Source organism: Ptiloglossa arizonensis, chromosome 10 (genome assembly GCF_051014685.1).
Source record: "Ptiloglossa arizonensis isolate GNS036 chromosome 10, iyPtiAriz1_principal, whole genome shotgun sequence".
NCBI lineage: Eukaryota > Metazoa > Arthropoda > Insecta > Hymenoptera > Colletidae > Ptiloglossa > Ptiloglossa arizonensis.
In genome coordinates, this window is record NC_135057.1 from 14,154,988 (window position 1) to 14,180,755 (window position 25,768).

Consider the following 25,768-nt stretch of genomic DNA (forward strand, 5'->3'; position numbering starts at 1 on the left):
CAGGAATCTCTGTTTACGAGGTGGAGGGCAGTAAACGAAGTTCTTCAAGGTCCTCGGGGTACCGAATTCGCGACGCGACAATTTGCGCGCTGACGGAATTACTCGCTCGCGAACATTAGGGGCCATCGAAACGACGGTGATAATATATTGGGTTGTAATACGGGAAACGCCGGCTCGCGAGTAGATCTATAACGTTTGCATGCGTGCATAGGAGTATTATTTTATAGCCAACGCTTCCAACCCCTCCTTTCGCGGAATTACTTCCCCGTCATAAAACTTTACCGTCGCCGCATCTGCACACGCCGGGTTTTAATGTCTCGCGGTGTTGGGCTGCTTTGGCGAATAATTTCTAACTACCATTATTAATTGCCACGCGCTTTTACCGGTCACTTCGCTCGGACGGAGACACGCGTAGACGATGGTCCTCCTAGGTAGGCTGCTTTGCACCAAAAATCAAAAATTGCATTTTACCTAAAATATTACAAACATCAATTTGAACATTAATTGTGCCTTGACCCGCAACTTCCGATGAAAATGATCTATTCGAATTTAGATCGACAAATACCAAAATGGAAAATCGATCCATTCGTAAGAAAGTCTGTAATAAATTTATCGCGAATATTTCCAATTTTACCGCCGCGATCTTAAAACATCCCCCTTGTTGGTACACCCTGTATCGTTTCAAAGGTTTCGCGCTAACGCACACTATAAATGCGTTAAATCTCGTGGATCCAAGCGAGTACTTTTGTCGGCCACTCTACCGAAAGAGTGGTTTGTAATCTCCTCGCGTTTTTCCAAAGAATATTCACGGTACGCAATTTCTAGCCTGCACAGTGTTCAAGTATTGCCCTTTTAATACGATAAAATTTGCAACGAAACGAGTATACGGGCGCAAAAGAAGATTTATTCGCAGTGAACCTTTTAGCGACGGTGTATGCCCTTGAATCGATAGTTTATATACGCGATTATTTAGCACGAAAGCCAGTTAATCTCGAGCAACGACACACTTTTAACAGCCAATGACTAAAAAGTGATCGGACACTTTCAGAGGTTTATTATCCATTAACCGGGTTATATATTGTTATCGCCGTGTATTTATACGGCTTCGTCGAGTCGCAACCGAAATAAATTATACTTCGCAGGAAACGCTGCGAGTTATTCTGGAACACGTCCAAACTCTTTAGACACTCGACGGCAACTCCCAGTCAAAATGTTTATAGCTGTCCGGTCGACAACCACTAACTGCCAATCTCCATTTATTCGCACCTGTGGCTGTACATTAATTATCGATTACCGTACGTTTACAACGTTGGCGTTACGTAGCTGCATAATTCTATGACATTCGTAACAACGTACCGAATACTGGGATTTCTCAAACCGGCGAATTTCCTTTACGAATAGCCCCTGTTCGTTCAACGTACCGAACAATAAATTTCTCAAAGCTTTCGTTCGGTTATAACCGCTCTGTATATAAAGGCAAGGTACTTCCTACCCGCTAACTGTATTTTCCGAGATAGAAAAAGTAGTTTTATTTTATAACAGGGACTCGAGTGGAATTTACGGTTCGAGATCGTTCGAGGTGAGTTTCGAGAATTTGTACATTATTTCGATCGACTCGTGGATCCGATGATTACACGGTTTACCTTACGCGCTGTCAAGCATCGAAAATGGCGACTCGAAAGTGCTTCGAACTTGTAACTTTTTACCCGGCGGTTCGTCTCGTCGATGCACGAACCGTAGAGCCGTTAATTCGATCGTTAATACATCGTGAGAGAAGTATTCGACGGTGTTGGACGATCGATTAATATCAATAAAAAGTTCGCAATATTCGATTACACGGGACCGATGGAATTGATATTGATTGATCCGGTGACCACGCGGGTAAGACTGAATGAAAGACGTTGCCCCGGAGGAAGAAACGAGACTCCCGGCTGAAAGGAAAAAGGGGAAGACTCGGAAAATCGCGTCAAAGGGGGAAGAAGAAAATCGATGCGCGATGGAAACCTAAGAGGACATTGTGGGCTAGCGAAATCCGGGGATTGGACAGCGACGATTCTTTATTCTTCCGCCTTCGATCTTATTTCAATTTAATAAAAAATGGCGGAACGTAATCGCCTATCCGTCCGACCCAGCCCTGTGTTACATCGGATATTTCAAAAAATAAAATCTGACGCTCCACGGAGCGAGTCGCGACGATTCCTCGTCGCAATTTTCTTCGTCCGTGTTCCCAAAAAACTGGCGAGCAACGCAGAAAATGAAATTTTTCCGCGCGACGAAAAAAAAGAAGGGAAGTTCTTCCTCTCTTTTCGAACCGAGGTAAATATTTTATTATTTTTTACCTTCGTGGTACGCGGAATTTCTCCGAACCTTTTTCCACGATCATCCTTCGGTACGGACTCCCGTGGATTTACCAAACCGAAAAAATCAACCTCCCAATTTATCGGACCAGAAATCAAACTCGGAACATTTTATTTACCGGCCGACTGCTCCGCGAATCGATTTAGCCGGTACCGGACCGGCCCACGATCCACCTATTTTCTTCCTAATCCTAGTATCGAAACGTACGTTCGTAAATTAATCGTCAATTTTATATTATCGTCTCGTACGCGAATACCAGCCGCTAATATCTGTAACCTAGCTAGACCGCGCGTACGGCCCGACAACGGCATTAATAGCAACACTGGCGGACATCGGTATTCAATAATCAATTTCATTGGATTATTACAGTTGCCGTTGGAATTAGTCCTACTATCGGTGCATTACCAATAGCGACGCCGATCCTCATTTTTGTAAATGCCGATAATACGACGATATTGTACAACGCTCGTTATTATTAGCCACGTATCGTCGAGACGCTTATCAGTTTTCGATGGATCGTTCTAATTGAAGAGCAATCGGACTGGTATCGGCTCGTTGCATCGATATCCGTTCTCTCTCTCCCACACGCGCACACACACACACATTTTTTTCCCTTTTTTTCCCCCTTTTCGGTAGAGAAACGCTCGAACCCGAGGCTGCACGCACACGCGGCCCGATTATTAATCGCGATCGGTCCCGTCGTGATTATTAATCGTAATCCTGTGCATCGTCGCGTGTTTGACGGACGCACGAATTAATCTACGATCCACGCGGTTGTGTCTGTCGATTCTCGGCCTAATGCCGCCCGGATTAATTCGCCGTTATGTCGTGCCTAATTTCCATCCCGTGTAAATTTCGACGAACGCGCGTTTCCGCGTTGGCCAAGCTACGCCCGTAATTGCGTAATCGGCGTTCGGTTCGATTAAGAGTGAACGCCACCTTGAGCACCGAAACGGGGAGGAACCACGAGTGGGGATTTTCTATCGGGATTGAACAACGTTTTATAATCCTCTTTTTTTACCTATGAAATATTTACGCACGTACGATATTTCAGATTTATTACCTGTACGGTTCCAGCAACGTTCGAAATCCACTTCGAGAGGATTTCGAATCAACGAAAACGTGCAGAGTTTTCGAATAGAAAAGTGTAATAGTGTATAGTCAAAATCTATAGAGGAGCTTCAAATTTTCATTGAAAGTGGAACAAACGTGTACTTCAAAATAGAATCGATTGATAATTTATCCAGCATGGGAAAACGTAGAATACGAATTTGTTCCGATATCTATAAACGAGATTCGATTTCTCGTTAAAAGTGTAACCGAAATGTATACTTTCCGAAATAGAAATAGCAAGAGAAAGATTCGTAAAATACGAATGATTTTCTGTTGAAATTTCAGGAATGTTGTTCTCCGATTATAAATCAAGGATGATGTTCTAATACTTGCGATATAAATGTAAATGACCTTGTTAATTCCTATTCCGGATGAAAACTACGTTACTGTTCGTTTGAGATTTATTCGAGAAAAATATATTCCCTACTCAGCGTTCTACTCGAAGATTCGTGGAACTTTCGGTTACTATTTGAAAGGTGTAGTTCGGGTACGGTGATTTTCCAAGAGAAGGCAATTTTTGTTTGCAGAAAAATCGAGGTTCCTCGCTCGAGGGAAGAACCCCCCTCGAAGTAGCTCGTGTCGAAGGGGTACGCGTTTATCCGGCTCTTCGTCGTTGCGTTCGACGTTCTTCCGCGAAGAGTGGAAACAAAAAGCGCGCACTTCAACGTCCCTTGTCCCCACTGCGACTCGTTCTCTTCGATCACGAAGCCGCGTTCCGCTTTTCTTGCGAACTTTTAAACAGTCACGCGGTACGCTCGAGGAACGATGAAATATTCAGTCGCACACGCTCGACTTCCGGCGTACCTCGTTAAGAATAGAATCTTTATTTCCATAAAACGCGCAAGGGTCGACCGTTCAACTTCGCCGTGGGCGCAACATTCTTCCCGCGAGGTGGAGAGAAAAAAAAAGAGAGAGAGAAGAAAAAGAGAAAACGTAAAAAAGGAGAGAGAAAAGGAAAAGAAAAAAAAAAAGTTCGACCGCCAACCCTGAGCTGCTATTCGAAAACAAACTCCCTTCTTTCTCCCCGTGCGGCGGTCCTCGACGTTTTGAAATTCCAAAGTTTCCGCGAGATTTAATTCGGCGCGCGCTTACCGGAGGGAACGAAAGAAACACGGAATGCGAAATTTTACGAAGGAAACGCTGAAAACAGGGCCAATATTTGCTCGAAACTATTACGAGCTCGCGTTCCTTGAAAAGCGCCGTTGAATCGACTAAATATAAAACGAGGGAAACTATGTTTCCTTAGTAACGTATTCAGGGAATGTTCCATTCGAGCTTCAGATGTTATTTATTAATATTAAACGCGGGCGTGTGTACGCTTCTAGCGTGTGTGAAAATAGAGCGTAAGGAGAGTAAGAATAATTGCAAATTGGAACAGTCTTTGTGACTTTTTCGAGGAAATGAAAACCGACGACACTTACGATTCTTTTTTAAGAGACGCGTTGAATGACAACCATCGTATCGTGTACGGTGCAAGTGCGACTCGACGATCTCAACGGCGACGTTTATTTATTCTAATACGTATTTCTCGGAACTCTTGAGACCAGTTTTTGTATCGTTAGAGGTCTGGGTTGCGTCTTAAACTTTCACGGTAGAGACAACCGCTCTTTCATTCAATAGGGATACGATTTCAAGTAACACGGGATAGACGAAATGAAATTTGATTCGAACAATCGCGATTGTATTAATTGCCAGTGTCTCGAGAGACAGTGACGAGATATTTAAAAAAAGAAGAGAGGTCTCGAGAGTACACTGTACGAAGACGAAATTAATACTTGTTACTGAAATACGAATTTTTCGTCACTTTATTTCACATAGTATTCAAACAGAGTAACACTACGTCAGTAGATATATTCTTCGCGGATACGAAGATCTTACAACTATGCAACGACTACTGAAAACCTTCAAACGGAATTTCTTGGAGATTAGACTACTCCTCTTGCTTCTGTGTAGCCAAGTGATCTCTACACGGTACACACGTGTAAAATTAAAGCAGACCGTGATCACCGTTTCGTTTAACAAACGTCGTCCACCGAAGAAGGTTAAAAGACACGTACAACATATGAAAACGTGTAAAATAAACCCATTCGACGAAACAAGCCTGGAATCGTTATTCGTCGTTATCTTAACAAACTTGGAAAAATGCGTAAGAAGAAGCACCTATAACCGTATAAATTCCACGGTGCAAACGCCCCCTCGTGAATCGTCAAAGCGCGCATCGGAACGAATAGTCGACAGTTTGAACCTCCACTTTAAACGCGCTCGCCACTCCGCTATAAGCGCAACGGGTACAAAGAACTTGGACCGGAAAATGAAAAACTGAAAATCTTCGAAACTATGCGCGCCCACGTTCGTTAAGATTCTTTTTTCTTTTTTCTTTTGTTTTACCTCCCCGAGTTCCATCAGCCAGTTAGGACCTTCCCTACGGTTTGGCTACACACACTCTGTGTACTCAATGGCAGCTTTCAGCGAACCGTTTTTCATACAAATTTATCGCTTCTTTCGCCAGGTGGAGCGTGGGTGGGGGTTTGGAACCCGCTGTTTCTATTTCCGGAAACACGAAACCCATCCCCCCGGGCCTTTGTGTTCCGTATCAGCCGGTTCGTCGAATCTCTCTCTCTCTCTCTCTCTTTTCCCTTTACCACGATGCATAGGTACCCCCACGGATCGTCTCGGCGTGTTCAATCCCGTCGCGGAATCTGGCATTGTTCGATCGAAACGCACGTGCGTACACACGCACCGCTCAATTATCCCTGTTAACTAACAGTCCGCGGTTTCACCGTGCGGTGAAACACCGCCCGATCGATAGATCGATCGAGCAGATTTGCTCTTTGTCGAGCGCCGGGGCCGCCCCGAGATCGCTATAAGACGCGCATTAATTAAGAGATCGACGGAAGACGCGCCGGCAATTAGGCGATCGCGATAGACGCACCACGGAAACTGCCTTGTGGATCCTTAATTGAATAGGATTATAGCTACGAGTAACTAAACTCTGCCCTCTACGCTACCCCCGTTTCCCTTTCTCCGATGATCTCTCATCCGTTCGGGAGACATCGAGCCTGTTGATCATCGAACACGCGCTACGATCTCTTACGAACGAGATCGGTGATTTCGATCGTTCTTTCGACGAGTAACGCTAGATTGTTAAATTATTAAGGACACTTTCCAAGTGCTCGAGATCGAGAATGACATTGAAAATGCCTTTGAGAAGATACTTTGATTTTCTAAGATACGTATCGTATTCGTACCTATCTTTCAACTATTGTATTTTAAAGCCTTTGTAACGGGAGAAGTTTGTAAGTTAGCAACGGTTTAGTTAGAAATTATTTGCATCGGTGGTCCAAATGTGCGTTTTACGAAAAAAAATTGTACAACTTATAATATAGTCCCAAGGTATGTATTTTCAGGGATACGATGCGAAAACTCACGAGTCGAAAATAATAAAGATCGCTTGACACTGCTCCGTTGGAATTCGATACCTTTTGGCAGGAATATCTTCGGTTGAAAATATGTTTCTCTTTTTGAACGTTGCGCAATATCGAATGCACTGGAGTGGCAAGATGGCGGTATGCAGCTCCAGTCACTGATCAAGATTCGTAACACACAAAAGAATTGTATTTTCAGCTAGAAATATTCATTTTAGATAAAAGTGGTGTCTTCTACCTCTTGTCGAGATCCACCTTTGTTTCTTCGATACGAGGGCTTGAAAAGTGTTATCGTTGTTCGAAAATCAATGATTATGTACGATTAAATAGGGTGTCTTTTAACCCATTTGCATCGAGAATCGGAACATTCCGTGCATAATTACGCGTATACCCACGATTTGAAAAAAGTAGTTAATAATACGGGCCGAGAGTGAGCGGCTTGGATGGTTCGAGGCATATTTAAATTACCGACGCAAATGAGTTTCAAAAAGCCTAAATTATTCCAAACTGTATGATGCGGGTAACTCGACTTATTCCACTTCCGAATGCAAATGGTTGAACCGACTCCATAAAAGCTGTAATTTTGGAACTCTACGAAAAACAAGTCTCTCTATCCGGTCCTTTTCTTCTTATTATCTTTGACGAGGATATCGAACGATCGACGATATTTGTCGAGCTTGAACAATTTTAGAACTCGTCGAAAAACAAGTCTCTCTAACCGATCCTTTCCTTGTGATTATCTTTAACGAGAACATCGAACGATCGACGATATTTCTCGAGTTTAGAAATTTTAGAACCGTTCGAAAAATAAGTTCCTTCGCCCGGTTCTTATCTCGTTATTACATTAACGAGACGATATTTTTCGAGTTTAGACAATGAAGATCGCGTTTGGGTGATCTTCTCGCCAGAACTCGGTTCCCAGAGGGTTCGAGCGATCCTTCGAGCCCGTGGAAAACGTCGATGGAGAAAGTGTGAGAAGACCGTTACGTTGCCTCGGTGTACCTAATAATTCCGTAATAATCTCGTCGATACAGGGATTCCAGTTTCTTAAATCAATCCCTATCGCGGTGAACTCCACTATAGCGTTCAGGTTGCGCAACTCGGCCGCCAACGAAAGCGTTTTCAGGCAGCAACTTCGGAAATGGGATTCGAATTAAAAGTTCCGCCCACAGATGACCCGTAAAAATCGGTATCCACTTTTTGTCCGGTCGCTAAACGGATTGTGAGTTGTTCGCCGTCAGTCCGGCCATTGTAAGATTTTCCAACCGACTAATATACGATGGTGTCTATGGTTGAATTGGAAAGGCGCTTGGCCAGATTCGTACAATCAGCCTCTGCTTTCACTATCGGGGAACTAACCCAAAAAAGGGTACACGAGTGACGGCAACATTAAGATATACTGTTTATCCGTTGCAGCGTTGCAATCGTGTTACCGATAAAATACGACTGTCGCGTTCGGATTAAGATACGACCGTCGAGTGTATCGATTTATGATACGTTCCTCCCGCGAGAAAGAAGCTAACGCCGAAAAATTCGATTTACCGAGAAATTGACTTTTTCGATTGCCACCTGGAAGGATTGATTTTTGCAACGTCGGAATTCATCCGTATTCGGTGTTGGATACCGTGCTCGATGGAATCTCTTATCGAACGTCTATTAATTCGCAAACGTTCGGGGATGACTATATTTACTAGTATCCCACGTCGGACGAAGCTTTCCAAAATGGATCCGATCGTCTGGTATTTAGGGGGGTATCGACGCGATGCGATTTACAAAATTCAGGGGATCGATTATCGAGAAAACTAAGTTGGACGTCTCGACGATAGTTAACGTGTTCCAAAATCTTCCAAGCGACGATTCATTTTGATATCTCGAATACGAGTTTACGTTCCCTCGAATCACCTTAAAAAAGAACAGAGGGGCTTCCAGTAGCTTCTCCAGTAGAAAATTGATTTTCCAATGCGTTCGTAGTATAATATTTAAGTAATTTTCAATATTGTACCGTGAACGCATTATCGGATAATTTTAAGTGGATCGAGAAGGGTCTAGGTCGTCCAATACTGTAAAAGCAGAAGGAACCGAGTCGCGAGTACTGGTAATTAAATTTCGACAGCTACGAATCCCCCTACCACCATGTAATACATTAATCAATTCAAAGACAAGACCTTGTCACTCGGTCCATGTTAAACACTATTCAAATCGATGCTTACGAGCCACCTTTCAACGAGTTTCAACACCAGATTGATACACGCGAGCTCGACAGATCCGACGAGTCAATACCGATATGAATTTTTATCATGCATTAAAATGATTCGTTCCTGGAAACATTCGACCGGTTGGTCTGGTCTCTTCGAGGCCGTCGATTCCGTGCAAGAAGACACGTTGTCGTATTCTTCCAACAATGTAATATTAATCGATCGAAAGGCATACTGTACCGCTCGGTAGTATGTTAAACGCTATTTAATTCAATAGTTGCGAGCTACCTTTCAACGGGCCTCGACTACCGTTTGATTTACTCGCGTCCACTGTGTCGAGCTCGAGAGACTAGACGACCGGTTTTCTCGCGGCTCGATCGCACGACAATTGAAGCAATAAACGAAAGGGCTCAAGGGGGAGAGGACGAACGAGCACCGGGCACCGCGCGCGTTTAAATACCTTCGGGATAACCTTTCGCCGCGACCCGAGGCCTCGGTTGGCGCTCGCTTACTCGCTTACTCGCTCGGTGTGTATGTAGAAGAGGGCGATCATTAATTAATACCTTCCGGGACGGGGCGAGTCATGAATCAACGCCGTCTCAACGGCGTGGCAAAGCGCGGTGCATCTCTCGGAACCGGCTATCTCGTTGCAGCATCGGCCCGATCACCAACGATAAACAACGCGTCACGGGACGATTATCGATCATCTCGTGTTTCGACCGCGACTATTAACGTGCCCGATCCACACCGATCGTCAAACTTCCGGACACAAACCGCGAGAAATCGCCTCGCGGTTTTTGAAAATCGACCATCGAATCGGTGAGGGGGTTAACGTGGATCGCTGGAGGATCGAACCAAGGGTAGGTGGTGGAATTGTATTTTAGAATGAATTTTTATGTAGTAGGTGATCGCGAGTAACACGAAGGGACAGAGAGTAACACGAGGTAAGGTAACTTACCTGTGAAGGGTAAGAGTGATTGTGTTTGGGAGTTTGTCTTCATCTAGAAGGTGGTTCTATAGAATTTTCGATCGGTCGATATCTAGGGGTTAACATGGATCAATGGCGGATCGATCGAAGGGTATGTAATTGCATTTGAGAATGAATTTTCATCTAGAAGATGGTCGTATCCTTCCCTAACTTCTGTTATCAGCCTGGTGCAATGAAAGTCCAGCGGAGACGAGACACCCTTTGGGTTGAAAGGGGAATTTTTGCGATTGAAATTAGTGTACTAAAATGCATCTCAAATTAAGAGTACTTCAATTTTGTATTTCTGAATAAATAAAATAGAGCTTAAATATTGTTTGTAAGATATATACAGCGCCAAAGTTAAAAAAAAATACGATAAAGGAGTACTGATGAAAAAAAGAAAGTGGAAGATATTTATTTATTTCTCCCTTTTTCTCTAAATCCCCTAGGCATTTCATAACGAATCTATTTCCAATCGAATTTCCTCCCTTTTCCTATTCATTTCGTACCATTTAAACTTCTACGTACAAATATCTGAATTTTGTCGTGTTTCGATATTTCGTTAAAAAAAAAAAATACATTTTACTACGTTTTAAAAATGTTCCACTTTAAGGGCAATTACCTTCTACAATGTATTGTACGGAGCTCGAGAGATCCAACTCGAAGGGTGGCGTCAAGTAAGGGGAAACGTTTCTCGTCTCCCGTGGACTTTCATTGTGTCTGGCTGATAACGGAAGTTAGGGAAACTCGGAAAATTTTGAAACATCGTATGCAAGTAAAGTAGTTGAACGCGAGGGGGTAAAATCACTCCTCGGTGAATTTCAAATGAAATAATTCCTACCTCGAAAGATTAAGTTATCGCGTTACTTCACGATAATGAACACTTGTGTGCTTTCCAATTGTATTCCGCGCGTTATCTGCTACGCTTCCGGAATTTTTGAAAAAATTCCTACCGACGATCGTAACTATACAAAGTTTCTGTTAAAAAATTCCAATCGTGTAGAATTTATTGAGATAGAAATAAGTATTTATTTTTGATAAATACAAATTAGTTCTTCTCGTTGTAAATCATTCTCAAAACAGTAATGATTGTTACCGCATATTAAATTGTATTCATTTTTCCATTACGAGAAACTTATCGAATCACTGGTATTCAAAGAGGAACTGGTCGAAATCAGCTCGAAAGCATTCTATTTCTTAATAGCTAACGTTTGAGTAGAAGATTACACAGATGACGCAATATTTTCCCTTACTTCGCTGTTGATCTTCGTCGCCAAAATCATCGTCAATGGCGATTCTTGTTTACGATCGTAGGAGCAACGGACCAGGAGCGAGGATGCAAATAACTATGCCTTCTTTTCGTAACTCTACGATGTTACCAACGTGGTCGCCAATTTCAACTGTTCAGACATGTCCGAGGTATGCCCCTGGAGCTTAGGCACATTCCCCCTCTCTGTCCCGTTACCACGGTATTTACCGCAACGATTGATGCCGCGGTATCTACACGACATATGTACGAATACTACCCGCGAAAATTAACATACGTGTCTTTCGTTTCGCGAACGAAATATCCAAAAAAAAAATAAACTCGATTTGGTCGTGGAAGATAGAAAAAATGAAAAAATATCGATGTACGTATACATATACCGGCATGGACCAACTGTCATCGATGTTGGTAAATCGTTGATGGATCATCGATGTTAATCGATGCATCGTTGATAAAACATCGATGCTACGGAACATCGCTGCCTGAAACCACTAGACTTCCAAAAATTTCAATTAAAGCTTGTTTATCAGTTTATCGAATAAACTGTCGAAATATATTGCTCGCACACGCGGTACTCCGAGCATACGTGAACGCGTTTGTATCGACGAATAACAACGTTCAATTGTTTGTACCCAAGTACTTTTCACTTATGTTTTTTTTACTGTATACAATACGTGTGTATTTAATACGTGTGTATTTAATACGCTGCACACGGTAGTGTGTTTTAATATAACTAAAGATCTTTGGATTTTTGAAAAATCGATGCACGAGAAATTCTAGATTCGAAATCCATCGAAGACCACCGATGGCCTCGGTCACATCGATGGTAAAAACATCGATGAATCCTCGCCTGTGCATCTCCCCTGTTCGGTCGATTTCTTTGTTCCTCGAGCAGCGAGGCGTATCAGGGAAAAGAGGTACGGTGGACGCGGCTGGTTTAGTTGATCAATCTACGACGAATATGAAAAGACGGTTTCTATTTCTACACACGGTGGATCGTGTACACACACGGGGACTCCGCGAACCGAAGCTGCGCCTTGATTGCTCGAACGGTGCTTTGAACCGACCTTTCCTCCCGGTGCATCAACGACGCTTCGAAAACAAGAATTCCCCGACTCGAAGATCGTTCCCGTGCAACGGAGAGCCATTGTTTTCGAACCGTGGAACAATCGTCGTGGACAACCGCGGGAGCATTCTCAAAGTCCGACGAACCGCAAAAAAGAAAGAAAAAAAAAAAGAAAAAAACGAAGAAGAAGAAGAATAAGAAAAAAAGAAACGTAGCACCGGGTATCGATCTAGTCCCCCGGCGAGGGAAAGTATACCACCTCGGTTCGTGAACGGTCACGATCGGCGCGTAATTGAAACACGGCTGCGCAAACCCGGGAACCGAATTACGCTCGGTGTTTCGCAGTAAATATCATTGAAATATTCATCCAGGAGCAGTTTGCCACTTTCGTTGCAGCCGATAAGCGGCAACACCTGCGCCGTAAAACTAATGGCCATCGGTTACAATAAACATCCGTTTTAAAGGGCCGCTATCTCGAGAGCTCGAACGGAATCAACGAGAGGCTATGGAATGGCGCCCGCGAAAGAACGTCCCGCGGGAGAGGGCACCGGGAACAACGAGCCTCGCGGATTACTTAAAAATCGAGCCCATAAATCCCACGAGCGATAAACTCCATCCGTGCGGGCCTGGCCCCGAATCGCGTTTGCTGTCCGCGGTGGTTCGCGGCGAGGAAAACGCCGAAATACGCAAGAAACGAAAGATACGGGGGGTTTCGGTTTATCGCGAAACGGGCACGCGATTCGCGCCAACTCGGACGAGCCGGCTGCAAAACTTTCGAGAAAGGGTTCTGCGATAACGTCGAACGAGCTATTTTTTCAAAGATCCGGGGAAAGTATCCTTTTCCATTTTTCTGCGCGCGTGGATTGATTAACGGAAAGTTTTCATTTGAAATTTACATTCTTGGATCGTCGTTCGTGGCTATTGAATCGATTTTAGAAGTATTCTTTAAAAAAAAAGAGATACTGGTGTTTACCAAAAAAAGGTATTTGGTTCGATAAATCGTAAGTATTCTTTTGCTTCACGATATCGTCGAACATTTTATTGTTCGAAGATCTAGGGAAACTATTTTTTGAACGGATCGATCAACCGAGAGTTCCACTTTTGGATATTTCCAACATCTGGATTGTCCTGTTGAATCGATTTTGAATCCGTATGAATTATTTTTTTTACTTTTTCGGTACCAAGGAACGTTTTACTTTCAAAGACCCAGGGGGACTGTTTTGCATGCGAATCGATCACGCGAGAGTTCCACTTTTAGAATTTTACCCTGTCGTTGTCATTGCCTATAGAATTAACCTCCTACTGCATGAATTATTGTTTGTTTTTTCTTTTTCTTTTTTTTTTTTTTTGCGCCACTGAACACGCTATTTGCGAAGATCCGGAGAAACCATTTTTTGCGCGGATCGAATAACCGAGAGTTCTAGTTTTAGAATTTTACTCCGTCGATGGCGGTAGAATTAAGTTTCTACCGCACGAATTTATTTTTTTTTCTTTTCATGCCACGGAACACGCCATTTATGAAGATCCGGAGAAACCATTTTTTGTGTGGATCGATTAACCGAGAGTTCCACTTCTGGCCAGTTTATTCGGTCGTTCTAGATGGCTATTAGATTAATTCCCTACTGCACGAATTATTCCGTTCTTTTTCGATACCGCGCAACACGCTATTTTTGAAAATCCAGAGATTTTACGCGGATCGATTAGCCGAGAATCAAAGTGTAGAAAATTTCTTTAAAAGTTTCCAAATATCGCGAATCAAATTATTTCAATTTTGAAATAAAATACTCGGTACGATAAATGACCAACGAAATCGAACGATAGTCGAAAGGAGTGTCCAATTGCAAAATGTTGTTTGGCAAGACTTGTCTTGAAATTCAATTTCTATTTTGCTTTCAAAACGATGTTAGAAGACTATCGATCCATCATACTTGAAACGAGTTTTCGTTGCAGTTACGATGCAATAAATTCGAGTTACGAAAGACGTTATATTTTCCACGACAACCTAATACATATGCATTACGAGAAAGAGAGTCTGAAATATAGAAAACTTGCCCAATAGTAAACATTTCGGTCAACGACTCCCTAATATATTTCACTTTCCAAAACAACGAATAAAAATCATTTCTCTATTGCGTCCGTGAATTAATACTCCGATTAAACAGAGCATGGCCGAACGATCTGGAAGACCGCTTCCTTTGCAATTTATTCGGTAAGGATATTCGGTAAACGTGTCTATGTTGTTAGTAGGATAATTACAACCCATATCGTCGAGGGAAAAATTGTTGTTTGGATGTTCTCCACGTTTTTCGGATAAATTTGCTACACGTTACTTCTCGACCGAATCTCTCGGGTGGTTTTCTAATCTTGTTCCGTATCAGCCACATGGACGTTCAATTTCTACAACTGTACCGAACTTACGTGTAAAAAGACCGAGACTAAATTCCGTAAAATTTCCACGGCAAATTTTACGGAAGAAACTTCTTGCAAGCAGGTCGGTCGCGTTACGTGACAAAAGGTTAAGCACCCGTGGACAGTTGTTACAGAAGAAACTCGTACTCGCGTTATTACGTACATTTGATATAGGCGCGTGTCGTGGCTCTTAACTCTTCGAGTACCGTGCCGGGGTCACTTTTGACTCGTTACTTTCCTCGAGACAGATACAAAGCGCTAACAAGTCTTGCGTGACAAAAGTTCCAAAAATTCTGAAACTTTACAAATTTGTAGAACATGTGTGAACCTCGTATTGGTGCACTCGATTCGAATGTATCCACATTAGTGAAATGTTGGAGTCATTCCTGACTCCGCCACAGGACTGTGGATCCACTATTCGGATACTACTGAAGTATCGAATACTTTAACGCGATAAAAGGGCCCGAAAGAGGGCGGTAAGAACGTAGGAGGTGCGAAAGGGAAATAAATCGAAGTGGAAAAATAAAATTCTGGAGAAACGAGGGTGCAGAACCGACCAACGGTGATTAAAGGGGCGAGAGGTGGGCGTAGACGAACAGATTCGAAGAACCGGAAGAAAAGACAGACGTTGGAACGCCAACCAACGTGGCTGAGGGAACGAAGTAAGTTTCTACAGATTGCGGAACAGCGAGCACGTGGTCGGTGAGGCTAATCAAACGGATTTATGGCGGCACGAGGGAACGCGAAACTGCGAGACCGTCAACTTTCCGAGGTTTCTAATCTTGACTGGCAGTTATTCTCCCGACAATGGCGGCACAACGGCAAATAGGGCCGCGAAAGATTCAATTAATCAACTTCGATGGAGACGGGACGAAATCTACCGACGAGATCCAAGTACGGGTCTACGGTGACCCGTATTATTCGCGGCACGTCGAAAGATAACGCGATGACTCGTAAACACGTCACCTGTCGTGATATTATACACGTGTGATTATAGAACGACGACAACTATAATACACCGTGCAATGTACGTTTACGATAGACGATTTTCATTTTCCATCCTACGCAAAACATATTTTTAGAGATTTTATCATTCAAATTTACCACTGTAGAGGCACCGAGTGACTTTCGTCGCGAACGTTTTTCATTAGGTTAGCGCGAATATTGGGGATCGTTACCATTTACACACTGTGTATACCATGGGGTGAATTTATTGAAAATATTACCTAGAAAAATGTATCGAAAGTAACGCAGCCCAATCGGTATAATTCTGTTGGAATAAGTGTTATATTTATCGAACAAACTCGTGTCTTTGTAGTTTTTAAATATGCCCTGTTTTCCTTTCGATTGCCGTTTTAACATACCGAAAATGGTTCGCGTATTTGGATTGAACTTTGACGAAAATATTGATTTTTCCACGTACAAACAAACGTATTTTACGACGGGTCGGACGCGACCCAGCTTCACCGCTCGGGTGTTGAATTTCCCGAACGGTTGGAATCGAGAATTGAAAATGAGAAAAAAATCGGAAACGGAGAATAAGAAATACCGAGGCTCTCGCGTAGACTGTTGTGGTCAACGACCGCGCGATTCGTTGTACATTAATTTTATTTACGACGACGGGCGCGTGAAATCTCCATCTGTCCGTCGCCTACGGACCCGAAGATTTATCGATCTCGTAAACGACGATACGCGATCTCCGTCCGGATGTTCGAAACTCGAGGCGATATCTATTCGACGTGCACACTGGTTTAATGGTAAACGCCACTCGTATTGTTTGCTTGCTTAATTCTCCGCAACGCCCATATTTCAATCCCCAATTAACCTCTTCGAAACGGAGAGACGAAGTCTCGATCGCGCGAAATTGGGAACGAAGTTCCACGGAGTTCGCCGTGAACTCGCTAGACCGATGATATCGTGGTTCTGCTCGTCGCTAAATAATAACAAAAATACCGTCGAGAATCCTAACTGGATCGAGACGTCGGTTACAAAATTCAAACTCCAAATTTAACTCCGGTATCGCGCTAATCGGAGCGTTACGAGCGAACGTTGGAATTTAAAAAAAATAAACCGAACGGGTGCGCTCGAAACAAGAACGTACCTTGCGTTTTGTAAACTATAAGGGGAAAATTACTAACAACTTCTCGATTTCTCCGTTTTGATCGAAGTAATAATCCAACACTTGTTCAATCATTCTCCGATGCGAATAGTGTAATAATTGTGATCACTATTGGTGAATCATAAAATAAAGTAAAGAAATAAGTAGAGAACGCGTTGAAGATACGCAAAGATAATTTTGCATTTACGGTCGAACGAGTTTATTCAACGTGAACTAAAAGCAAGGGGATCAAGCTTTTTCTCAATACCGTCTGTATCGAAAATGGTGCACGATCGACGAAGACGTTCGCCCGAGTGGAAGCCAACTACGTTACAAAGGGAAAGTTGTTGCAAAAGATGTAGATACGATTACAGCCGGCGAACTTGCACCGAATTTCCATTCCAGGAAAAATTACCTACTCCTTTAACGGCGCGCGATTATTTTAATCGGACGAAGCCTTCTATTCGGTCGCGGTGCAACGGTCGCGCCGCCGAGATAAACTAATTAACGCGTTTCCTGCTATTTTGTTTATCCGCGGAGACGAGGCAGTCTTCACGCTCTGGCGAATGAATTGCAACATAATTGCTCGCTTAAACGACAGTAAAATGCGTTTACGTTTGAAAATTATTTCTTGCCTCCGAGCGCCGCGGAATTAGAAACCCGGTGCATAAATTCGTGTTTGCTATTCTTGAATAGTTATTTACGCTTTAATTCGTTCCCGGCCGCGCGAACCTTGCTTGATTTCCTCGCCGCAGAGCGTGAAATTTCAAGACTCGCGACCGGCACCGAACTACGCTGGAAACTACAATTATAACGTCTAAGTAAATAAAATTAAACCGATTCTTCGTTCACTCGCCCCGGTTTCGCTTTTTTCTCTCGCGCTAATACGGAACGACGGAGTTTAATAGTTCCCTAACACTTTTTACACGGTGGATGCAACCAACGATTTCAGATCCCGTAATGAAAATTACGAAACGTTCCCCGACAGTTGCTTATACACTCGACCAAGGTTCATGACCTTTGATTCGTTATTTTTTAACATTTACTCGTCGCTAAAATTGTCCACGATTTTTATTCCCTGTACGGATACCCGAATCTTTCCAATATAATGCTCCGAGAGATTATACGAAAATGAATACACACGTAAGGGATATTTCGTTAAAATTTCAAGCTCGAACTTTGACATTTTCTTACTTTGGATTACCAGTACTCGATATTTGCACACGTTCAACCTGCCTAGGGCATCTTAGGGCTACCGTATTCCTTTTGACATTTATCCAGCGCTAGAGATAAATAGTACAAGATAAATTCTCCTCACGGTGTAAGCTTTTTAACGGTATCTAATTATTAAAAAAAAAAGAAGCCCACTAGTATGATAAAAACCCCTAAGAAAACTATTTGAAACCCATACACGCATATCCATACTCGCGAATCGTATTCCCTTGACCATGCGTGGACGTTTCCACTTTGAAATTTTATAAAAGGTTTTCAAACGCCGATCTCTTTTAATCGGAATCTGATCAGCTCGATCTGTTAAAACAAGGGGTGGATAAAACCCGTAAGAAAGCATTCCAGTGGCACACGCACGCGCGCGTATTCGTACTCGCGTTCCCCTCGATGATCGCGCGGACGCTTCGATGTCAAAATTTAATACACGCTTTGAAAGGCCGATCTCTCTTAATCGGGATCAGACGTCTCCTTTGCCACTCCCCGGGTCCCCCCTCCGCGATAAATTTTTAATAGCCCGAATCGGTGAACGCAGAGCCAAAGAGGAACGCCCCTACCACCGTTTCGTCGGTTACTCCCCCTTGGCCGTGTTCCTTTCAGCGAATTTGCACGGCGTATTTGCGCTCGGCCGCCGAGCTATTTGAGTTTCGCGTTTGCACACAGATAATTATAATCGAAGCTCCGGCGATCCACGGCCACGGGCAGCTTTAATTAATCACGACGAACAACGACGACGGGGCCACGCGAAACTTCGTTAACTTGCAAATTTCCGGCGACCCCCTCAAGGATAAATTCCCTTTCGTACTTTGATTTCCCGTGGCCGCGATTTTGCATTTTCTTTAACGCCCCGCTAATGAATGCGCGCCGCGGCTCTCGCACCGGAAAAATCCCGTCACGGTATGCAAATCGCGGTCGCGCATAATAGCTCGCCGATTAGGATTAATTCGACGACCACCACGACCACCACGACAGAGACAACCTACAACGACTCCGTTCGGGATGATCGTCGAACAAATTGAACATCTCCGACCGATAATTGCGATTAATTGGAAGAAATCCGCGGTTTTATCGGTACCTCGAACCAATCGACACGCCCTGCGCTAATCGCAACACGCGAGACCATAATTTACCGATCGTTTCTCCGTTCCCTTTAATCCTTTCCGCGCGTTATCCTCGCCGCGTTGATATTTCGCGTCGTTTCGAAATGGAAGCGGAAAGCAATTTTCCAACCTTGGATACAATGTCTTACGGGGAAATTAAAATCGAGTCACAGATTGGATCTTGTCGGTCGCGTTGGAAGGATGCGATTACGGCACGGGGAAATTTCCATTCCGGGTGATAAAGAGGTAATCGAGATCGATTTCGATCCAGTTTTTCCAGCTGAGAGGTTTCTTAACTCGATCGGGATGATTTTTTATTTCGTGCGTTCTATTAGTTGCGTAAGTGAACTACTATCGATTCTTTTAACGACACCGTTACGTCCATCGTGTAATTTATAACGGAGGATAATATTGTCGCGCGTGTTACGTTCTTTTCGATGTGTCGATAATTGGAGATCGGTAGCTGGTGTCGATACGAGCGTCTTCGTTTATATACCTGGTAGAACATATTGCTGGAAAGTGATGAAATATCGCGACGAGTGTAACGTTATTTCATCTTCTTTGGAAAATCACTCGTTTAGTTGCGCAAGGGGTCCAAGTGTTCACCGTGGATACTTTTAGGTGTCTCGAATGTTCGAATGTTCCTTTTGCATCGTCACCGAACAAAATTTCTTGTAAAATATAGCTTTCAATTTCGAGCAACGAAATCCTTACGATCTTCTTCGCGTGACTTCGAACTTAAGACACTCCTTTTGCACCGTCGCTGAACAAAATTTCTCGAAAAATACAGCTTTCAATTTCGACCAACGAAAACCTTGCAGTCTTTTTCCTCCCGCGACTTCGAACTTAAGACACTCCTTTTGCAACGTCACCGAACAAAATTTCTCGAAAAATACAGCTTTCAATTTCGACCGACGAAAACCATAGTCTTCCTCTTTCTCTTCTTCTTCGTGTAACTTTAAACTTAAGGTGTTACCAGCTCCTTTTGCAACTTCACCGAACAAAATTTTTCGTAAAATATAGTTTTCAATTTCGAGCGACGAAAACCTTCCGGTCTTCTCGCGTACGTGTCGCGGCACACTCTCGAGCGCGGGTTCGAAATCCAAACTGCAAGCTCGTTTCTCTGGCACTCTCTTCTCTCGAAATTGAATTCCTCGAAAAATACAGTTCAAAAATTCTACCTACGGCGACGCTGCGAGCCAATAAAACGGTTCCGCGCGTGAACGTCTCCGTTTCGATGAATTATTCACCGGTGTCGGTTTTTCGCTCGCAAAGTTCGCGGGGTCCTAATGGCCGCGAGGTTTCCTCTCCGCGCATCGAAGTCACCGAAACGACCGAAATAGGATCCATCGTTCGCGAAAACGGTGAGTAAATATCGTTCGCGAAAGCGAGGAGTAAATATCGTTCGCGAAACCGGCTGGTAAATATCGTTTGGGAAACGAACGGGGCTAAAGCGATTTCCCTCGATTGAAAATAAAATCATCGGTTGACCGTCTCCTCGGTTGTTCGCGTCGCGTTTTCCAGCGGTATCGAGTAACGCGATTCTGGCAAACGGAACACGACGCTTCGAACCAGCCGGGAAGAAATCGGAGAGGATTTTCGACCGATAATCCGTGATTAATTACGAGGGATTCGCGAGAGGGCCAACGACTCGAGATATCGCGTTCCTGGAAATGAATCCCGAGCTAACGATCCCGCGTCGCGGCGGGGTGAAAGAATTTTTTCACCGATGGTTACGCGGAGAACCATAATTTTCGACCTATTCGCGGCCACTTTTCTCCATTTTTCACCTATCCCGAAGGATTCACCGTTCGTCCTCTCTCGCCGCGCAGCCAATTACGCAGCTCGCGTTACGCTTACACGACGTTTGATTCACGAGCGTGTATCACACGCGGCGGCGGCGGCGGCGGCGGCGGCGGCGGCGGCGGCGGCGGCACCGCGTGGTTGGATAATCGAGCGTGCACCGTCCACGATTAATTCTAACGATCGTGTTCGCGTTCGTGGGCGTCTAAGAGGTATTCTTCCGCCATTCGATACGTCGAGGTCGGAGCGCGAAGTTCATCGCTGCCGAAGTTCGCGTAAAGGTGCGCGCCACGGAGCGTCCATTAGTCTCCCGGAGCGTTAACGTTCGCGCCAAAAACGATATTCTACCCCCGTCTGGTAATGGTTACCCGAACCGGAGGCTAATGGAACACCGCTGGAGAAAGCTGGTTTCCCCGTGGCCGTCCCTACCCGGCTCGATTCCGTGTCGTTTGCATTAATATCTATTGTGATTACTTTCGTCCGCGGTGCGGGACCAATTGGGGGGATTAATTATGTCCAGCGCGAAAGAGTACGAGAGGGGCTCGAGGAACGTAATGGCTTCGACCTGGCTACGATAGGACAATGCGGGGCCTGGCTTTAACCGGGCCGTTCTACTTCGCTCGAGCTCCACATTCGAGTACACTAGCCTGCAAAAGTTTCTTACTCGCCGACGGAAAAAGGAATTTCGGAACTTCCGCTCGACGTACAACGCCGAAATGAACGCGCGAAGGTAACACACGCTGCGCTGCGTTCCGTGCACGACATTTATTGCGAAACCGGTCTCTACACATCGACCGGCCACCTTTCGGTTTCATTACCGTTCTCTCGCTGGCTACGAGAATACTGTAACTTTTCCAGCACCGGTAATACGTTCCGGACAACTTCCTCGAATATGTTCAACGACTCTCGCTCGATTTTACCGTACCGTACCTTTCGGGAAATTCTCCGGGAAATCGAGGTCTGGGGAAGTATCGAAGGTCGATGCTCGCGTAGATCGAGGTAAAGAGTATTTTTTAATTCTTCGGGTCGAAAAACGCGCTCCGTGTGCGGGAACGTTTCGGAGTATGGGACGTATACGAGAGACGAACGCCCATAGGCGTTTCCCGCACGAATAGTGGACAAAGTTAACATCGATCCTCGTCGATTGTATCGAAGCTTGGAAAGCTTACAGGCTTGCGGGTATAATAATTCCAAGTGGAATTATGACCGTGGATGGTAGTTATGAAAAAATGAGCGCAAAGTTTGGAAAAGCACTCGGTCGAGTGTACTCGAATGCTGGAGCAAATAACTGTGACGCGGTGGTAAGCGTAGGAGACTGGTAATATTTTCTCTCATTTTTTATTCAAATTCGCGATCTTTTCTGAACCCCGAGACAAAATATTACCAGTCTCGTGTGCTTACCTCTACGCCACAGTTGGTTGGAACGCTCTATTGCTCGTGTATGTTTTACCGAGTGCTTTTTTATACTTCAAATTTGTATACGAATCTACAAGCTTGTCAAATTTCACTAAAATCTGTAGGAAACAATACCAAGTTCGCACCAGTTCTAGAGATTGCGTAGGTTATTCCTATTCTAATATATTAAAAAGTTTTCGACGATGTAGTTTCTAATCTCGACTTACCACGAGAATAATACAGTTGTAAAAGTTCTGAAAGAAAAATTGAACGTCTCGGACAGAAAGATTACGTTCATTTATTTATTATAAAGCGCGGAGCTAACAATAATTGCAAAGTGCATTAAGTGCACGTGGTAAGGGCGATATCGTCGCGGTCGAAGGGTTAACACACCCTGCCTCGAACGATGCCCGATTCGAGTAAAACCGACGACCCAGATCGGAAACTTTTGACCGGTAGTATTCGCGCGACGAGCTTCGAACTCCTTTATCACTCTCCCTTTTCCTTCGTTAGGTTCCTTTATTTCTATATTCGTGCCGCCTCGACAATTCTCGACGACGAGAAGGGTCGTGGAGTAATCCGCCTCGCGCCACCCCCAGAAACACGAAGCGGGAACGAAAAATAGAACGCACGGCGCGAGCACTCACGGACTCTAAAGACTCGTCGCGCTATCCGGCTCGCAAAAGGCCAAAGAGCGCCGAAAGTACGAGTGAACGAGCCGGAAGTCGCTATGGAAAAATTAGATTGCGAGAAAGATTAAAAAAAAAAAAAGAAAAAAGAAAAAAAATAGAGAGAAAAGAGAACGCTAGATGGGACACCGACCCAACGAGGTTGGCTTAACGTTCGAATCGTTTGACGAGCCGAGCTCGTCACCGCGAGGCCTTAAAAAAATCCTTCTGGCTCTGCATTATTAAGTCCGCAGTCTCGAGATTACGTGCCCGAAATTTCGACGCAAAATATACATTACTTAATTTTTTACGATTTTTTAAAGCGTGCACTTTTGAACTTTTAGAGGGCGTTTGAATACGGACAGTAGGGTCACTATGGAATTTTAAGAGGGTATTCTCGTTCAAGATTGAATAATGAATTTTTGGATAGTGTGGAAATATTTATTATTTAATTTCGTACCATTTTTTAAAGCGTGCACTTTTTAATTCTTACGAGGTATTTGAATACAAATAGTAGGATCGCTATGGAATTTTAAGGATCGTTCGATATCAGGGAGAATAAATATACGATTTCGTTAAAGAAAAGTGCATTTGTATCTTTTGGGGTGCATCGATGCACTTATGGAAAAAGTGAAGTAACTTTTCTCTTTAAAATTTCTTTTGAGATACAATTCATTTCGAATACGAGATGTACTCTTAGAAATACTCCTCGCAGATTCGAGATACAACCCATTTCAAATACGAGATGTACTCTTGGGTGACATACTTTTTACAAACGAAATTCAAAGCACATCCCATTTCAAATACGAGATGTACTCTTAGGAGACATTCTCAACGAACCAAATTCGAGATACAATCTATTTCAAATACGAGACGTACTCTTGCGGGACATATTTTCTGCAAACCAAATTCGAGACACATCCCATTCCAAATACGAGATGAACTCTTATGATATTCTTCGCGAACCGAATTCAAGGAACGACCCGTTTCGAGTACACGACGCACCCTGTATAAGAGTCGTCGAACTTTTCGCGCATACCTTGTACAAGGCGAATGGGTTAACGAAGCGGACGGTGTATCCACCGTTCGAGCCACGAGCTCTTCCTCGATCGACGAACCGATAAAGAGTATCGTGCACTGACCTTTTTCAGATGACCCGTTCGTGTGCCCAGAAAGACAACGGTGTAGTCCCCGGTGGAAGTGGCAGCTACCGCGGTGAGATGCGTGTCGAAAGTGAGCACAGGACTCGCCCTCATCGGGTCCTCACCCCCTAGAGGTGTGTTCACGTCCAAACCGCAAAAGTCCTCGCTGATCGTCTGCAATTTCTGCAAAGAGAAAAATAACTTTCGAATAACTTTCCATCGGGAATCGAGCGGTCGTTCGGGACGAAATTTTCTATCACGTAGACGATTAATTATTGATTAATTTCCATCGTTAACGCACACCGAGCACGGAACGAAGGGCGCGCGAAACGATCCCATCGTGTGTCGATTAGAGTTCATTGTTTCGCATTAATATCGTAACCGGGAATGCTGTAAACGACGCACACGGCCCTTATCGCTGATAATTCTGTTTACGCGTCAAATGACGCGAACGAGGGCGTTCATTGTGACGAATGTCACACGGTGAAACGGACACGGCGTAACGCGTAATAATTTTTAGGTTATATTCCCTCGTTTGGAACAACGAGCGCGTGGCGTATTAAAGGGGTGGTAATGATTCTGGGTGTTTCGACGCGGTTCGATGATCTCTGGAGCAATGTTACCGGAACCTTTCAACCCCCTTAACCGAAGAGAAACATTTACAGCTACTGGAGCTCCATTAAGTTCTCCGACTCTACTTTCGAATTATCTTTCGAACGATTTACGTTCGAAGAATTTTTGTACACAAACGTACAATGAAAATTAGAAGTTCGTAAAAATCCGCAGGGTAAGTTATCAAAAGAATTTGCGTTCTATGTTACCAAAAGAAGAAAATATAAAACAGACTACAACATACTGTCCTAATTGTCCAAAGTGACCTCAAATGTTTCTCGAACTGTTTCCTAGAACACCGTGCTACGCAATACGTGATATTTTATTTTAAGTATAAATTTATACATAGTATACATTCTTAATTTTCTAATATTATTTCCTGCACTCCTATTCCTCCGTACATTTTACATTTGCACGTATGACGATACCGTTAAACACTTGCGTTACAAACGAAACTTTTCTACCTGTAAAACACCATTCAATCAAACGAGGAAGAACCTTACCCGTTTAGGGCCGCGACAAATGCATACCCATCCGGTATGTTAGAGGACGTCGTCTCCAATGGGTCCGTATTTCCTCGAATTGAAATGGTACACGTTACAAGAGTTAAGAAAGTCACCGCGCGTTCGCGATCAATATTTAACGAGTATTGTGGGTTTCCACGGGATTAAGACGTCACGCGGTAAAACCCCACGGAGCCGCGGACGCGCGCGCTGCACCTCGTGCATACTTTATCCACGATCGAATATACGCGGGTGCAAGGTTAAGCGCGAAATGACGAGGTCAACGACGATCGTGCGAATCCCGTGGAAACGCGTGGTACAGCCGGTGAGAATCCTGGTGAGAAACAGAGAGAGGATTTCCTCGCAGGAGGTTTTCGTTCGCAGGAAAACGGGTCGCGGGGTTATCGCGCGTGCGCGGAG

General features: G+C 44.0%; 1 protein-coding gene across 6 annotated transcripts in view; it reads right to left on the minus strand.

Annotated features, from left to right (window-relative positions):
- Window positions 1-25,768, minus strand: part of Plexa (plexin A) — a 463,061-nt gene that overhangs the window by 95,730 nt on the left and 341,563 nt on the right. For all 6 annotated transcript variants that reach the window (XM_076322385.1, XM_076322388.1, XM_076322386.1 and 3 more), the window contains one exon: window positions 24,234-24,416. In XM_076322385.1, coding sequence (XP_076178500.1) covers window positions 24,234-24,416 — 183 coding nt within the window. The remainder of the gene's footprint in view (window positions 1-24,233; window positions 24,417-25,768) is intronic.